The 17,681-nt window shown below is 44.8% G+C and overlaps 1 protein-coding gene and 1 long non-coding RNA gene across 2 annotated transcripts; one reads left to right on the top strand and one right to left on the bottom strand.

Moving 5' to 3' along the window:
• Positions 1-93: 93 nt before the first annotated feature.
• TP53I3 (tumor protein p53 inducible protein 3) lies at positions 94-16,493 on the bottom strand. Its single transcript, XM_075497819.1, has 9 exons — positions 16,195-16,493; positions 14,606-14,729; positions 12,836-12,973; positions 11,414-11,519; positions 4,575-4,717; positions 3,619-3,886; positions 2,166-2,378; positions 1,370-1,566; positions 94-593 (listed from the first exon to the last, which is right to left on the bottom strand). Exons 1-9 carry the CDS (start codon positions 16,323-16,325, stop codon positions 405-407), a joined length of 1,509 nt encoding a protein of 502 aa, XP_075353934.1. The 5' UTR covers positions 16,326-16,493; the 3' UTR covers positions 94-404.
• Positions 6,927-11,847, top strand: LOC142407986 (uncharacterized). The gene is made up of 3 exons (XR_012775111.1): positions 6,927-7,089; positions 8,039-8,117; positions 10,633-11,847. It is a non-coding gene; the product is annotated as an uncharacterized LOC142407986 (long non-coding RNA).
• Positions 16,494-17,681: the final 1,188 nt, after the last annotated feature.

Below are 17,681 nucleotides of genomic sequence, written 5' to 3'. Positions count from 1 at the left end.
ACACGCGGTGCGCGGGGAAGGCGGCCGCCGCTCTGTGCCGTGTGGAGGTCGCCGTGGGGTGAAGAGGCCTGGCCCGCGGTCGGTGGTGAACGCAGGGTGAGAAAGCTCTGGAAAGCAGACAGTAAAGGAACTCGGAGTCGAGACTGGCAGCCGGTGCCTGGCGGGTTGCTCCTACATCGAGGAGTGCTCGCCGACATTTTGTTTACACGTTCAGGACATGATGCTAGAGCTGCAACGTGAACCTTTTTATTAAACGCGTCCTGTGAGGCTTTGCTTTAACCCTCCTTTTTGGCTTCCTCCCACAATAAATCATTCCAGATTTGGAAGAAGAAATGGCAGAGCCTCTGCTTGTCAAACACCTGTAACATTCTGTCCCTGAAACAACTACAGCGGTAGGCCTTTCTTTAAGATGAAGCGGGCATTTCGATGACAATTTTGCCAATGTTCTTGTTTTCTTCCATGAGCCTGTGTGCCTCTGCAATGTCATGCAGAGGGTAAACACTGTCAACAAGTGGTTGGAGATGAGGGGAGGTTCCTCCAGAAAAATACAGCAGCACGTTTTCTGTGAAGGCTTTCACCAGGTGTTCCTTATACTGCAGAAAAAATGAAAGCATTCTGAAGATTATTTCCAATCATTTCATTCACAGAGGTTTCTCTAAGCACACTGTACAAAATGTGCACAGTTCTCAGGGAGACTCTGACATTCTTATAGTGAGACGGACATGTAAACATCTGACAGGTATAAATTACAAACAAGAAGAAAACTTTTAGATTAATTACATTTTAATTGAATTAAGTCCTCCAAACAAGTGGTATAAGCTCAGTGCAGAACCATTTAAACTCAAACTGATAAAATTATTGAGAATATTATGTGTTAGACCATGGGCAGAATGTATCCTAGGCCTCTGTGCTGCTGTCTTTTACTATAATATCTGAGACTTGTCCACATAAAGTGATTTTTCCTTGGTAATTTCTGGGCATCCAAATGGCAGCGGTGTCTGCTTTGATAAATGATCTAATAGAGGTTTTTCCCTCACCGCTCCCCACCCCCCCAACTTGATCAAGTTGCCTGATCACTTGTCTTAGGTCAAATCTTTAGATTATGGTACTCGTGAAGTACATTAAGGAATCCTGGGTATCATTCCTCTGATTCAGTAGTTGTAAAAGGGAGACGTTTGATAAAAATAGAAAAGGGAAATTATAACTTAATTTTGCAATGTTTTCCAAAGTATGTCGTAACAGTTCGAGGTGGTGCTTTTTGGTAATAATGCGTTAGATTCCGCTTTAACACTGCTATCAAAAGAAAGCTCTCAAAACTATAATCGATTTTTAGATCAAACTGTATACACCATGGATAGCCATTACTTGCCTCCTTGTCTCGTGATCGTAATAAACTTGTGTGGATGCTTGCTCTTTTGGAAAGCAGCCTTGCAAGCAGATCTCCATGTACTTCACCTCCACTCAGTAGTCCATAAATAATCCACCGGCCATCAGTACTCAGACAGTTGAGATTCTTCTCCCAGTATGAGCCACCAACACAATCTAAAATAATATCTACTCCAGAACCTCAAGCAGAAACAGAAAAGATTTCAGCAATGTAGCTGAGCTGCATTAAAGGTAAGATAATTTCAGGCAAAACTAAAACCTTGTTCTTTATAGGATCAATCCTGCAATTCTTATTTAAATCTTTCTACTGAAATTAGGAATTGGCACAATGATTTGTATGGAATTCTAGAATCGGGCACAAAAAAAGAATCATTATAGATATCCAGAGACAGACTCTATCGTAAACTATCCCAAATGCTTAGCAAAGCTAAATTTTTCTAACAGAGAACTAAGTTTTGTTCCCATATTCAAACACTTACAAAGACAAGTGCAAGGATTTGGTCCCACAGTTCCTTGTGGAGGCAAGAATACCACAGGCACAATATTTATGCCCCAAATGAACACAAAGCCAAAGAGAGTCCATGCAGAAAACAGCACCATTAAACTAAGGAAGATAGATCCTTGGGCTGAACAGGATGTTAGGTTGTGCTAACGGGGTTATTGCTGTCTGCTCCTTCACCAACTAAGGTGACAGTTGAAATTGAGTGTACGTGCATATACCTTAGGAGGTACACACTCCTCCTCAACTGTAACAGTGTCTTTCACGTAGAGGTTCTTACCTTGGGTGAATGCCAAGACCTTTTCACTAAAATCTTCATTCTTGTAGTTGAACCCTGCAGCTGCTCCGGCATTTGCTGTTGCTTTCAGTTTCTCTTGAGTTCCCACTGTCACGATGGGAATAGCTTTTGCCAGCCTTACCAGCTGAATGGCTGCCATACCAACTCCGCTAGCTCCAGCATGAATCAACACTCTCTCGCCCTTCTGTATTTTACCTGAAGGAGGACGTAAGGGAAATGGTTACCCTTTTGGCATCACCTTTGGATTAAAACATGATCAAGGTGGAAGATACTGAAGAGGAAGCTGAAAGAGATACCCTTGAGTGGGCTTTGTTTACATCTTCATATCCTTCATAAAAGAAACAAATCCAGAACTAACATAGCTTGCAGTGTACAGCAGGACTCCATTTTACCAACTTCAGTGGAATGACTTTAGCTGGGCCCTGTACAGTTCTGGGCATCTTTGATCAAGCTGCTTAGGTGAGTGCAGTCAGCCTTTTTATATCGCAACTGTCCACTGCCACCAACAGAAAACATGCTCAGAGGATGTTAATACTGAGAAATCAGGCACTCAACAATGGAGAAGTACCAGAAGCGCTGGGTAATGGTTAAGGACCAGTTCTACCTATCATTTTACCATCTACCAGTTGCCCTAATGCATTCGTTTGTGTTCCACTGATTGCTACTGGAAGTGAAGCACCGAGTAATCCTGGAGACGTGGTCCTAATTGACTACAGACCCGCAGGAAGCAACAGTGCTCGAAGCAAGTCTGCGTTTCGGGTAGCAAGGAAAGTTACTTGTTTGTAACTCCTGTTCTTTAGTGGAGTGTTTAGATGCTACTGCTGAAGAGGGTGGAAGAAGGGTATTTGTCAACTGAGGAAAATCCTGTCAAGTGCTATTGTTAGTGCCTCTGTAGCACATTTTCAAAATGAAGTGTGAATTTATGTCTGTTTTAAATCAGCTCAGAGGGGATTTTACCTACAATTAATGTCTCTGTGAAACAAGGTACAAGAAGATGTTGTCTACTGTAGGTCCATGGGCAATTAGTAAGAAAGTTCATTATATGGTCACGCTTGCAGTGAAGTCAAATCTTTAGAATTAGGATGCCTTTTCAGTTGTTTGGAGAACATCTAAGTTATTTCAGGGTTTAGGCTTAATGGAAATTGCCATTCAGGTTGAGAAATATAGATGAAAAGAAAAACTGACCATCTTTCCATATCCTTCCTTGTAGGATAGAAATACACAATCAGCACAGTAAGTTGTGACTGGGGAGATGTGGTCACGATTTTAGGAGTTGGGGCTGGCATACCGGATTCTGACCCACGTGAATGGAGCGACAGAAAAAAGGTTCTACGAAGGCAAACAGTGTTCAGATGGAGGCAACAAAGAGAAGATTTCATAACAGAAAGGAAGATGAGCTGTTTTGGTGGGATAGATTTGCAAATACACCTCTCACCTACAAAATGCAGCAGCTGAAAGGCTGTTAACCAGGCTTCGGGAATGGCTGCAGCCTGAATAAATGTCATATCATTGGGAATTGGCATCAGGTAGCCTTCAGGTACAGTAACGTATTCTGCCTGGCCACCTCCGGAGAGCAGAGCCATCACTGCATCGCCAGTCTTCCACCGGCCCTTGCAGCCAGGTCCGAGCCCAGCCACGCTCCCAGCTGCTTCTAAGCCTAAAATATCACTTGCTCCTTTGGGGGGAGGGTACTTCCCTCTCCTCTAAAACAAAAGAAAAGAGAGGGCAAGGAAGGAAAAGCCACACATCAGTGAGTATAATGACCTGCAATATTCATCACATGCCTCCAACCTAAATTCCTATTTATTTAATCCTGATTTTGCACTGTGCAAATGTTCCAGTAATTTGAGGATCTTCTATCCTCTGGCAACACTTCATGTTTCCTAAGTATGTTTTATTCTTAAAAGTCTGTGTGGAAATTCAAGCTGTTGCGAGTCCCTTTGTCCAGGCCAGTCCATGCTGGGAAGGTATTATGGTCTCCAGTTGCAGAGCATGGCTTTCAGCTCAAATTAAAGCAGCTCAGACTTAACAATTTGAATGTGATTTTCTCACACTGGAATTGAGCTAGTCGAACATTTCATGTTCATCTCAAATGCCCAGAGAATGGTCTAAGTATCTAGAAAGACCAGAGCTTTGGTTTTATATCTTTTCTTGAAAGGCAGCTGCCTTTCCATGCCACCCCAGCATTGCAGTGACCCAAATAAAAGCATTTATCTGCTGAATCAACAGACTTCGTTCAGACTTCTCTTCTTTCAGCCCTATGAACTCTCCCATCCAAATGCTCACCAGGTCCAATCTCTTTTAGCTCTTCAGATTTGTCAAGACTTTGGATAGGGGCTTGAAAAATTGGTGTCGTTTTCAGGTGCATAAATCTGCTTAACATACACAAACCTGGAGTAAATCAGCCCTATTCAAAGCGCTGGCAGAGACCTTCACAAGAACTTCTCCTTCTCCTGGATGTGGTTTCATCACTTCTTTCACATAGAGATTTTCTGGGCCTCCTGGGCAATCAAAATAGGCTGCCAACATTTTCTCTGAAAAAAAAACCAAAACAAAAAAACGCGGCATGAATGCAGACACACTTGATGTGCAGCTGGAATATCTCAGTGATCAGTAACCACAGTTCCACAGACTCCACTCTGCAGACGGGCAATGCAAACTGTGACAGTGTTTGAAGGTAGAAGAGGGGAGGGCTGCCAGAGCAAGCTGAGGACTTACAATGCAATGAAATACATGAACTTTGGGACACAACATATCGTTGCAAAAGCCATTTGAGAAACTACGAAGATCACCTTGCATCAAGTCATAGGCCTTAATTCTGCACAGAGCTGTGCGTGGTCCCAGCAGCACTGACCTCCCACCCACCTTAACTGTAAAAAGTAGCACGCAAATGAAAATAAAATCCTTTGCTCTCGACTTCCTGCATGATTAGGGCCCCAGTGCTCAATGGACTAAAGAACGCAGGCCCTTAAAACGGTATACACAAATGGGATTTTAAAACTCTCAGCAGAAAGAGCCTTTATTTGACACATCTAAAGTAATGTAAGTGCTGCCTTACAATTCAGCCCATAGATGGCAACTTGAAGATACAGAAAGGCACAACGGTGAGTTAGCGCAAATGAAAGATAGCAAATGGTTTTAAAAATTCCTATTTATTTCCCTTGCCTGAGCAAGTGATTCCTGTGTGCCTGATGCGCGCTGGTAGAGGGTCCTGCTGCTGCAGGATTCTTTCAAGTAACTCCTCAGTCACTGTTCCTGGGTTCCTCAGTTTTGGCACCAGCAGTTGTTGAGATGGGCTGAGCTGTCAAGCCTTCTCCTGCCTGGCACAATCAAATCAGGAGCAGTCTTCTCTCTGCCCCCTGAGTGCTGGGTGGAAGGAAATGAGAAGAAGAGAGAAACACAACGGGAACAACTGTGTTACTTCCCGAGAGCTGGTACTCTGCAGAGTACAGTATAGGGCTGCTGCCCAAAGACGTGCGTGGCGTGGACTGCAAGCCAGAGCCTTTTCAAGGAAACAGCATTGTGTGACAGATCACCGTGCCCTCTGTAAAAATCACTTGCATTATGATATCTGCGCAGGAAAAGCTAAGTGCGTACTTAATTATTTGTTGTAAGACTGCAAATGTGGAATGATAAACACCTTGAAACCCTAGGAATGTAAATCCCCACGGGGTGGTGCTCTGTGGCTATTTTACAGTGAATAAATGCTTGCTTGCAATTATTTGTATAAAAGGTAGCTTAAAGGCTTTTCTTTCAGAGGCTGGCTGTCTATTTGTTGTTTTCAGCTAAACCTGATTTGTCTGTATTAGCACAAAAATTTAACGGGAAGCCCACCAAATACTACCCTGTAACAGATACTTCTGCCCTCTTAATCTGTCCAAATTTAGTCAATTAAAAATAAGATGTGAAAGAAGCTTTTGTCCCTCTTCCAACGCAGTCCACTAAACTGCATTTTTATAAATGCTTTTCTTTGTTGCTAGAAGCAGACCCACAAAAATATAAAAAAAATACAGTGAGAATCCGAATATCTACATTGCTTTCAAATGCACAGAAAACCATAGGAGTTGAAAACCAAGTTTCTAAGTGCAGCAACTTCAAACTGTCAGATCTGCCAGCAGTGGCCCAAAACAACAATTTAAAGAAGTTATGTGGTTCCCGAGCACAAATTGTGACTCACCTTTTTCCTGTAAAGAAGGGAGGACGTTCTCCGCACCAGGAACGAACCCAGCCGGTCCTCGGGAACCCAGTCTGATCCCAGTTCCTCCTCTCCCAGCTCTGCCCTTGCTATCAGCCATTCCCCAGCAAGTCAAGGGGTGGAACAGGACGAGGTTGTGTTTTACTTTGGAGGGAAAGAGATGAGCAGAGTCAGAAATACTAGTACATCTCACCGTTATTTCTACCCACGGACCTGGTTTATTCCACGGATTGAGGCAGAAATCTACTTTCCCTGTTGGCACTGAGGTAGAGATCCGCCGCTCCCCCCAGCACACAGGGAGGTTTGGTCTGATGCCTTTGCTGTGCCGATCTGGTGTGACGATGTTCTTCCGCCGTCCCCGACCTTTATCTCCTGCAACCCTGCTTAGGTGATAACCACCAGTGGCGATTGTAATGGATGCATCTGGTCACGAGGGCTGCATCGGCTCAAAGTGGATTCAGGAGACAGATAACAACACAATAGCCTAGGACTATTGTGCAATGCGCCCACCCAAGAAACTAAAACCTGTGGTCAGCATGCAAATATGACTATGGGTCAATCATCTTACCCCCATAAACAGTGAGCAGCCCAAGAGCCCTTTGAGCTCTCCTGCATGGCAGTGGGCTGCACGCCAGGATCTCCCCTTGAGCAGGGACGCCTCTCAAGGTTACTCCTCGAGGTTGAGAGATTCCTTGCCGCAACAGATCCTCAGTAAGTGACTAATAGCATGCTAAACTTTGAAATCTTAGCTAAGTGGTATAAAGGATTGATTGTGCACATATAATCCTTTAGATATAAACCGTTGACCAAGTCTGGGACTAGGACTGGATCTAGCCGCACCTAGACTCCTCTCTGAGAAGTTTAGAAAGCAAGGGGATCTTTTTCCAAACCTCATGACTCAACGGGAGGGTCTCCCTGACCGTTTTGTCTGACCCTGTCCTCTATGCAGTAAATAATCAAGTGTGCCTCGCCATCGAATCTTTTTAAAACACTGTTGCACTGAACTTTGTTAACTCCCTATTCTGTGTCAATAAACTATATTTTTACTTCTCTCTAACGAGCGAAGTGCACCCTCACTCCATCCGCGACAGCTGGATGCGTGCGTATTTGTATGTTCTTGGGCAGAGCACTGAGCTGATGGTTTGATTTCTGAACTCTGAGTAGTGCAGACCAGATTTACGTAAATTGCATTAAGGGCATGTGAGCTGTGACAGTCCTTATGCTATATATCCACCTGAGAAGGCTTTATTGTGCTCTGTTCCTGTAAGACAACAGTGTTCAAAGTTTACTGGTTCACCTCCATCAACCTGGTGTGTTTCTACCTGATGTTTAGCTGCCTGATCACACCTCTGTGCTGAGCTTTACTGTTTCCCTCAGAGAGAGAAGGAGCAGATCATGCCTTTCTCCGTGTCCTAGTCACCAGCTCTGGAGTATTTGAGTTGTCAGGGAATAAAAGTGACACTTCAGAGTATTTAAAAATGATAAATCATACATCTGCCCATGTGTGGGATTCTTCTGTGGATTTTTTTCCTATCAATTTTGAGATTTTTGGATTCAGGCTTTTAAACTCTTCTTTGAAACTAATTTAGAATCAAATACAGCTAAAAATTCTTTTGTTCACACATGACTCAAAGAGCTGATAATTTATTTGTTTCTGCAGATGAAAAGATTATGGAGCCCGGTCTTCTTGAGACTGCCATTCTTTGATGTCCTGTAGTACACACAGTGATTCAAGCCTGGTAGTGACATTGTCCCTCCTCTCCAGTCCTCACAGAACTGTGCAATCCACTACAGTTTAAAATAACTTTCTATAGTGGTCAATGATAAGGCAAATTGACATGTTAAAAATGTGATTTATTTGTAATATTCAAAAATGTACAGGACAATCTGAAAATCTGTTAATGTAACAGGTTCATTCATCCCTTGGGTCTGTGATGCTACGCATAGCTGTGATGCTATTAGAGAACTTACTTTGCTTAGTGAGATTAATAATTTTCTTACCTGGAAACAGGCTAAAAGACAACATTAGAAAGATTAAGCAGAGCATCTTAAACCAAATCTTGAAGACATCACTTTCAATTCAGTTAGGAAACTTAGATAGACACATAGGGTAGTCCTCTTATGAGCAGCAAGCCCTCAAGTGTTCTTGAAAAACCAGAAGAAGGAAACTCAGCAGTTGGAATATTGTAAAGCAGCAGTTTCTTGCTTAAATTGGGTAATGCTTCAAACTTCTATACTTCCTCATGAGCAGTCCTTCTGAGGTTGATGAAGTTCAAGTTTTCTGCTGATTTAGCTACCTTTCTCTCTAAAGTAGTCTGCTATAATAAGACAAGGAAATAAAAAAAAAAATAAAAATCAACAATGATAAAAATCATACACAAATATAAAAATCATAAAAATCATACAGCATTGCTGTAATGGAGATGCTTTTTTTCAAGTTCAAATCCACCTCAGACTATGCTGTACTGAAGAGAAGACAGCAGTATTTCTAGCTGAAAATTAAAAATACTAATACCTATATTCATGAGGTATTATCTGTTCTAAAGAATAAACACTGAGCACTTTAAATCATTTTCTGAACTCTCTTGTAACACACGAAGAAAAGCTACTTTGTTTTCTTTTTGCAAAGAAATCATCCAGAACAGCAAGAATAAACTCCAGAGAATACACATTGTCAAAACCGCTGCAAATCTGGCCCTGGAAACACTTAGACCTTAGACTTTACTCAGGAACAGTGGCCAATTACGGACAATGTGATTATTTGCAAGACCATATAACTTGTGTGGAAATTGTTACAGAATTTTGCAAGTGTTGACATTTTTTGCAATCTTCCAACTTTACGCTTTCTGCCTTCCTTCCGTGGCAGCAAAGAAGCTAGTATCAGCTATGATATGGCTCCTGAATTTATTACTGAGCCAGCCAGCCAGACTTGGGGCTAAATAACACGGTGGCACCTTTTGGATCTGTTCCAGCTCCATTTGTAGTACTGCAGATAAAAGACTAGGATAGAGCTAGTCAGAAGTTAGCTTAAAATATAAGGCCCAATTCTTAGATTTAGTAAGTCTCATTCATGCTGCCCTAGATGGAAACAATCCCTTGAAAACACTCCTTACCTGGCAGGACTATTCTGGTTTGGTAGTACTTCATATGTGTTTTGACCCAGTGATTAAAAACTCCTATTGATGCTCTCAGTAGACTTAACCCAGTGGATGTCCTTGAGGTTACTGCTTGAAGCTGTTTGTCCTTACCTTATGCCAAATGTTACCAGGATGGGAACTCTCTCTGTTCCTCAGTTCATAGCCCAGCACATAAATGTCCCCCCAAATTTGTATAATTTCAAGTTAATGTGCTGGCCATACATGTCAGTGACAAAGACCTATAATACCTAATCTCTGATAGATCCCTCACAGCTGCTAAATATGACAGGGATGAGGCAGAATCATGTCTGGAGTGCAAGGAAATCGAGGCTCTCTAGGCAGTGCAGTGCTGCTACAGTGGTTTTGTGCTCAACCTGCTATGAGACACTGACAAAAACAATGGCCAAGAACAACAGAAAGCAGAACGTAACATAAAGCAGCCTGAGGTTGCTCTGATAGTTGAGGCTGAAACAAACATAGGAAAGATGCAAAAACCAGAGGCCTCCACTTCCCTCTTCTCCTGGCCTGTCTGCAGTCAGGTGCGTTTTGGTTAAACAAAGTGCAGGGGCTGTGAAGTGTGAAGAAGTGGAGAGGCTGCAGTGCAGGCCAGTCTCTGCCAGCCTGGCACCAAGCACAGACCCGCCAGCCAAGAATCGGGCTTCTGAGGGTCCAGCAGGCAAGTTTGTTTTCAAACCTGCATTATAGTCTCTAAAAATCCTATTCTTGGTCATAGCTTTTTGAATTGTAAAAGCCTTTTGAAAAAGGTCTAATGAAAAATGTTACTGAGCAACAAATTAATTCCACTTACTTTTAGGCACCTAAGTGAGGAACAAAGGCTAGGAGCATACTGGGCCTATCATTTCATTCCTATTCAGTGAAAGGAGATGGGCATATACATAGGTTAAATTGGAGATTATTGCTTTACAAAATATCCCTTAGAAATATCCTTGAAATTACTTAGAAATTCCTTAGAATTACCCCTACAGTGAAAATCAAGGCTATTCTGGGAATCTGCTCTTATGCATTTTATCCATTTGGATGATGTGATAAAATTATTGTGTCCTTGATATGGAGTCAGCCATAGATAAGATCTGTAACTCTGTTATTTATCTCCCAGACCAAGGACAATGAAGAGCAGTTAATCCTTGCCAGCACCTCGCGCAAAGGGAAAAACTACATTTGAGATGCGATCAGGATTCTGCAGCTGGTCTGCAAAGGGCTGGGGTTTGCGATATTCCTGAACGGGGAACAAAGAGATATTAACACTAAGTCTTTAAAGCGAGCCCAGGAGAGAGGAACTTAAGAGGACTCACACAAAGGAAACTCAGGAGAGGGAAGGAAATGGGCACTTATGTTTGAGAAGAGGTGCTTTGTTACTGTGAGACAAGGAAACTAGCTTCATGATGTCTCAAGATTCACATGTACGAAAAGAGACTCCAGCTTTCTTCTAGAGACTAGGCTTTCTTGAGAATGTTTGAGACCCTTAGCTCATGTGTCACTGAAGAAGTGGACTGTGAAGCAGAGTATCAAAGCTGATGCTCTACAAAAGTGTGCTTAAGACCTCGCATTAGGCATATGAGGTCAAGAAAATGTGGCTGTCAGGTCCCATTTTGTTGAAGGGTGACTAACAGAAAACATGTGCCAGAACAGCCAAGGAAAGAGAGAGCTCTGCAACCTGTTCATACCCATAGAGGCTTTGGAGCATGTGTACCTAGCACAGTGGGATGAGGTGTCAGGAGGGGGTTTAGCCATGGAGCAATAACCCAGGTCTGTATTCAGTTTCCTAGATTTTCAGGATTTGGTAGTTCATCAGATCAATTTTTGAAGCTGTTGGCAAGGGTGGAGCTAATCAATGAGACGCCAGCATGCAGGCATGCAGATGCAGGCATTTCTCTTACCTAGTTTCTCCACAGCTTCCACGCACACGCTGGGATACATGCCCACTTTGTAAGTAGCAACCAGGATGAAAGTCTTCGTCTTCACAACTATCAGGCCTCCATCTGGCTAGGTAAGATGGAAAATTGGTATAAGGTTGCAAGGTTCTAAAAAAATACAGAGGTATACATATTGCCTTACAATGTGGGCCAATTACAGGCATTTTCTTTGCCAATGTACCTGTTTTCTTGGGGAAAAAAAGGCAAATACTGTCTCAAAGTGTAAGCCAGGATGCAGACAGTGACAGTGCATGTTCTGACGACTGCTGACTATTAAAGCAAGACAGTCAAATGCTTTATTATATTGCCTATTCTCACTTCTGTTAATTAATGTATTATTGAACAGCATTTTGAAGAAGTGTTATGCTAGTGCTCAATGTCATATGCAAAAGCATTGATAAATGCCAATAAAACAACTAGTATTTACATGAAAGCATGCCCAGTGTTTTATGAACCCTGCCTCCCAGACTCTGCCTCACTCATTTGTAATAAGGAATGGAAAAAGACATCGCGAAGTACTGCATTTTTCTGAAACAGGATCCAAATTTAAGAGCTGCTCAGCCTGTTCTGCAAGTTGCTTAGCTCATTTCAGGATGGATTTACTGGGGAGGGAAAGAATTAAGAAGACCCCAGTAATAACCAGTTGGATGTATTTACCTTGGATGGTGTGAGTCAGCAGTAGTAACAAAATTCTGCCATCCGAATGGCTGCGTGCAGCCGTGTCCTCAGTTTCTGAGTTTCATAGGTGAATTACTGAGGCTGGAGTCCCACAAGGCGAGTAAGCTGTCAAACAAGGTCCTGCTCACCCATGTCTCTTCTCTCCCCCAACCCAGTTACCTGCTCCTGCTACTTTATTCTGGCCTGTGGGCTTGCCAGGCCCTCCGATTACCTGATTCATTAATTCATTAATGTGGCAAGAAACCAACCCAGCAAAAAAATGAAGTGGTCGGTTTTTGCCACATTAAGGAGATTAACTGGTTCAAAGGAGAACGTGACAAGCCCTGCAGCTTGTGTTAGGGAAATGAATGGTGTTACCCATTAAATTTGTATTATACAGCTGACACTTTTTTGTATTCTGCACCAATTTCATTCCACACCTGCTGGGAAGGTGATATGGAGAAAGAATGAAAGAAAGAATGAAAGAAAGAAAGAGAGAGAGAAAGAGAGAGAAAGAAAAAGAGAGAGAGAAAGAGAAAGAGAGAAAGAAAGAAAGAAAGAAAGAAAGAAAGAAAGAAAGAAAGAAAGAAAGAAAGAAAGAAAGAAAGAAAGAAAGAAGTATGTGACGGTTTTCTGCTTGCATCACGGTATTCCTGTAACCAGGCAGCAAGGGAAAGAAGTAGGAAGTCTCCAGATTTCTCAGGATGGCCACAGCTCTTGTCAACGTACATTTTGGAGATAGATGGAATGCTCATCCGCGCGGACACATTTATAGTACTTCTCCTTGAAGCAGAGTCCTCCCCTTCTAACTTGCAATAAGTTCTTGTCGAAAGTGTAGATAAGGCTTAAAGCATTCTCTGGTGGCACCTGTGTTAGTACAACACAGTGTTACGGACCAAAGATGCACCTCTGTGCAATGATGAACTGCTTTCCACCCTCCCACTGTCTTTGATAGTTCACTTAAAATTATGATGTAAAAAAAGAAATTTAAAAAAGCCTGCCTGGCTTGGAAACTAGACCTGGTTTCTGTGCAGTCCGCTATATTTTCAAAGTCTCATTTGAAACAATCTGCTTAGCCTGTGATTACTGTCTGTGTAGTCCCATTACTCAGTGACACTTCTCTAGGTAGGCAACATGCACCGTGGCGACTGGACCCTTCTGTTGAAAGGCAATCTAGGGTAGGACACAGCCTTCCCCGGGCTTGCGCAGAGCTCGCCCAAGGATGCCAATTTCAAATATTCTTAGTCTTCAGTGGGGAAGTGTAACTTTTAGCAAGTCCAGACCAGATCATCACACCTCAATGGAGCAGTCTACAAAGGTCACAAGTCTGTTCATGTCGATGAGCTCTTGGGCTCAGTGTATGTGTAACTGGGTCGCTGGTTTGACAGATTTATATTCAGATGAGATGATCCAGTGATCCCTTCTGGCCTGAAATTCTTTCAACTCAGTGGAACTGGTGATAATTTACACTGGCTGAGGACTTTGCTCTGGACCTCAGCATGTAATCTGCCTTGCTGAAGAGCCAGCAGGCTGGCATCTCTAAAAGCTGTGGTTTATATTAAAGATCATTTACATATTAAAGACGATGTCACTATTACCTAGTGGACTGATGACTCTCCCTGCTGAGAATCTGTCCCCAGGGATGGGGCTATGTTAACAAGAGCTTCATCTTCTGAACACGTTCTTCTGAGCATGCCAAGGGTAGCAGTATGTACCCCTGGAAAAACTGCCGGGAAATGTTTGAGAGCTGGCATCATGGGGATTAGGAGAGGAAGTGGTGCCTTCCAATGACATAAGGATGATGGTGGTGTGGGGAGCGTTTCTGAACTCCTAGAAAGTTCATGGACTGTGTCAGGGAGTGCATATTAGTCTTGCCATATAATATGATATGACCAGAAGTGCTGTTATTCTGCTATTTATCAGCTGATGGACAATGAAAACAGATAATCTATATCTATACCAGCAAATTTAAGGTGCTAGGGAGCAGTTCTGAGTACTGTCGGAACAGTCCGGGTACAGTTTTGGCCTGGGCCAGCAAGCACCTTCCCAAACAATTCCAACGTACAGTTTGCAAAATTAGAATGGCCCAGGACCGCTCCCCATAGGCCCCCTGGTACAGCCACTCTGTTTTGTGGCTATAGTATGGGCACGGCACATTCCACACCAGCAGGTCTCGGTGCCAGAGAATGGACCTACGTACATCTGCTTTACTGGTAGAATCATTAAGCGCAAAGCAGTTACAAAGGACTCCTTGAAAATGCCAGTTAAATGGCATGTTTCTTCCAGAAATCAAAGATGTGCAATTAGCAACCAACTTTGCAAGACAGCCTCTCAACACAGCAGCTAGGCTGTACCCCTGTAACTCGGTCTCCGAGGCTGAAAGAAGCAAGTGTATTTAGCAGAGCACACAGTTCCCTGCCATTATCGCTACTTTGTGCTTTAGATTCCCGGAGTTTCTACCTCTGCTGTCACTTCCCAGGATGCTCTTTGATCTCTTACATTAAAGCCAAAGGTTGATGCACAGACTTTTCTTTCCTTTATGTCGATGATAGCTGCGTTTTCCACATGCTTTGTTCTGATAAGACTGTCATTCAGCAAAGCCTGCAGCTGGTTCATTTTCCTTCTGTTTTGTAAAAAGAAATAGATGTATAAATGTTCGTTCCCCTCCCCTTTTATATTGGAAACCAGATCTTCCTCCAAGTGGAATTTAGGAGTTTCAGCAGAAGTAACGCTAGACCTCAGATAAGCAAAATAACAAAAATCCTAAAACCAAGAGGGCAGCAGAATAGACCAGCAGGAAGGCAGTCACCTTTATCAGAAAGGCCATGAAAGTCCAGTTACATTTTTATAGTGTAAGTATTTCTGGGTTCTTTTTTTCCTGGCATTTAATTTTCCTCTCACTGAGGAAATAATGCAGGGTGAAAACACTAAGAAGTTAGAGAAATCTTGCTACAACCAGCAGATCAAAGCAGAAATAGGGAGGTTGGGGGTGGTTTCTGGGCCAGGCTTGACCCAAAACACAAATTATTTTCTTTTTAAATGGTGAGCACTAACATGGTTATTGTTAGACCTCTGGGTCAGTGCAAAGCTACTGGGGTGCTGCTTGGGAATAAATCTGACATTTCTCTCATGTGATGGTATCTCTGGTTGTCTGCGTAAGTAGCAACAAGAGAAGTTAGATGCTGATTAAATCTTCAGAGAGTTGCCAATAGGCATCTTGTTTACTTCAGTCCTGGCCAGCTACTAGGTGCTAGCAAAAATTGCAGACCAGTGGTTCTTTGTGCTCAAATAGTAATTCATTAGTAGAAAAGTAGTATTTTCTTATCACTAGAGTATAGCCATATCACACATCAGATTTGAGTTTCATGAAGTCAATATTACACGATAACATATGAAATCTTGTAATACAATTTAGTAAACAAACTCTGGATGAACCTTGTGGCTTTATTGCTACACAACCTAGAGGGGTTTATTTTACATGAGGGTATTGGAAATGACACTAATACTGCAATTAAATAAAGCTATCAGGCTTATCGGGCAGTGTAGTGAATGGCCTGTCATAAAGACATCAGGCTAGAGCATTTATTATGAAGCGGTGAGGATGTATTTGAATTATAAACCAAGAAAGAATGAGAGACATTCCGGTTCGGGCTTCGTGGCCAGACACCAAGCACAAAAAGCCTGGCAGAAGACGGCAGGCCCCGGCACGGCGGGCTGGGCCCCGCGGCTCTTGCTGACGGCCTTCCCCTTTGGGCTGACCGGAGGCGGCCGGTCATCTGCGCCAGGCGGCGGCTTGCCGGGCCTGGGCCGAGGCTGCGCAGCCGGGATGCCCTCCGGCTTCTGCCCGCGGCCGCGGCGTGCGGCCCGGGAACCGCCTGGCTGGGCGGGAACCGCCTGGAACCCAGGCCGCTGAGGCGTCTCCACGGCAACACCCCCCCCCCCCCCCCGGGGAGCCCGACTGCGCCTGCGCGTCGCCCCAGGTGCCCCCCCCCCCCCCCGCAGCGCTTGCGAACTATTACTCCCGGCATGCCTCGCTCCGGGAGACATGCGCGCGGAGATGCTGGGAGTTGTAGTCTCCCTGCCTCTACCTCAAGGATGGCGGAGGGCGCTCGGCTCGGCTCGGCTCGGCTCGGCTCGTCCCGTCCTTTCGGGCTTGGCGCTGTTGGTAGCGCTGCCTCTCACCGGCCCTGGAGTTTGTCCTCACTCCTGATTGGCTCATTCACCCAGGCGCTTCCTTTCTGATTGGTGGGAAGGCCTACCCACGACGACGGAGCCCGGGGGACGGTGCCCAGGTTCGGGTTGCCACGGCAGCGAGGGACGCTGGGCGGCCGGGCGCGGAGGGATCCGGCCGTGCCTCCGTCCCGCCTCGCCCCGCCGCTGCCCGGGACGGCCGCCAGTGGGTGCTGGCCCTGCAGCCGGATCGCTGTCCCCACGGGCGGCCCCTCCTCTTCCCGAGGGGCTGGGGGTGATGGGGAGGGACTATTTTCTCCGGCGGAAGGACACGGAGGGGCGGTGTGAGACGACATGAGGGGCCTGGGGAGGGGGGCGCCGCCATCTTCCCCGCGGCTGGGTTTTGCTATGCGGCGCGGCGGTGGCTGCCACCACAGCCGCTCCCCGTCTTCCCTGGGGCCTCCCGGAGCCTCGCTGGAGCCGGTGAGGGGACTCCGGCACGGGGGTGTGCCGGGCGGGGGGAGCGCGGGGCTCTGCTGCCTGCCCTCGCCTCCCCTCGGGCCTGTGGGACTCGCCTCAGGGCTGGGCAGGGTCCCTGCGGCCCTGAGGGGGCCCAGCCTTTCCCTCTCACCGGTGTTGCCCCTATCGCTGTCTCCGAGGTGGAGGGGCCAGGCCCGTGCCTGTGGGCCCTCTTGGACGTGTGCACGTTATCTGTTAGCTTAGCATTCACAAGCTGCTAGGTTCTGTTTATAGAGCTGCCCTGTTTGCTCTAGAGGCAGGTTCTCTCCTCATGCTCTGTACTGGCACCTGATGGAATCAGAGTGGACTGAGCCACCAGTAAAGGCAGCTAGCTGTGGTGCAAAGCGAGAGATCCATGTATGCTGAGGAGGCGGTGACACGTGAGCCTACAGGCCCATATAAAGGCTTTTGTCAGAAAGGGTCTTTTGAGAGGACTGAGGCATGTGTGAGGATGCTTACTTTTTGTCACAGGAATAATTAAAATCTGCCTTCTCAAAGCTGCTGGAAAGACACGTGTTTGGGCAGAGACTGTGAATTTCAGCAGATGGGCGTTTGGGGAGAACGTTCTGCTTTACTGAACAGGACTCATGAAGCAAGAGAAACCTGTTTTTAAAAAAAAGACTGATACAAAGCTATACTGCTGACAGCAAAGTAGGCTGCAGGTGTATCTAGCAAGAAATTTTAGGCAGGGTTATTCTCAGGTTTGATCATAATAGAACAAACGTTGTAATACAGAACAGCCAACCTGCTCACAGGGTTTAGCATTTGCGGACACAACCGTTAGATTAACTTCAAATCTCGTTTTATCTGTTCAGACTTTGGAAATCCTTTACTTTGGTTCTGTCCCAACACATGATTAAACTTTAAGACCTGCGAGACAGCTGGT

The sequence above is a fragment of the Mycteria americana genome, chromosome 3 (assembly GCF_035582795.1).
Source record: "Mycteria americana isolate JAX WOST 10 ecotype Jacksonville Zoo and Gardens chromosome 3, USCA_MyAme_1.0, whole genome shotgun sequence".
NCBI classification, from domain to species: domain Eukaryota; kingdom Metazoa; phylum Chordata; class Aves; order Ciconiiformes; family Ciconiidae; genus Mycteria; species Mycteria americana.
Note: the sequence above shows the minus strand (reverse complement) of the source record. Positions and strands in the feature narration are given on the sequence as shown.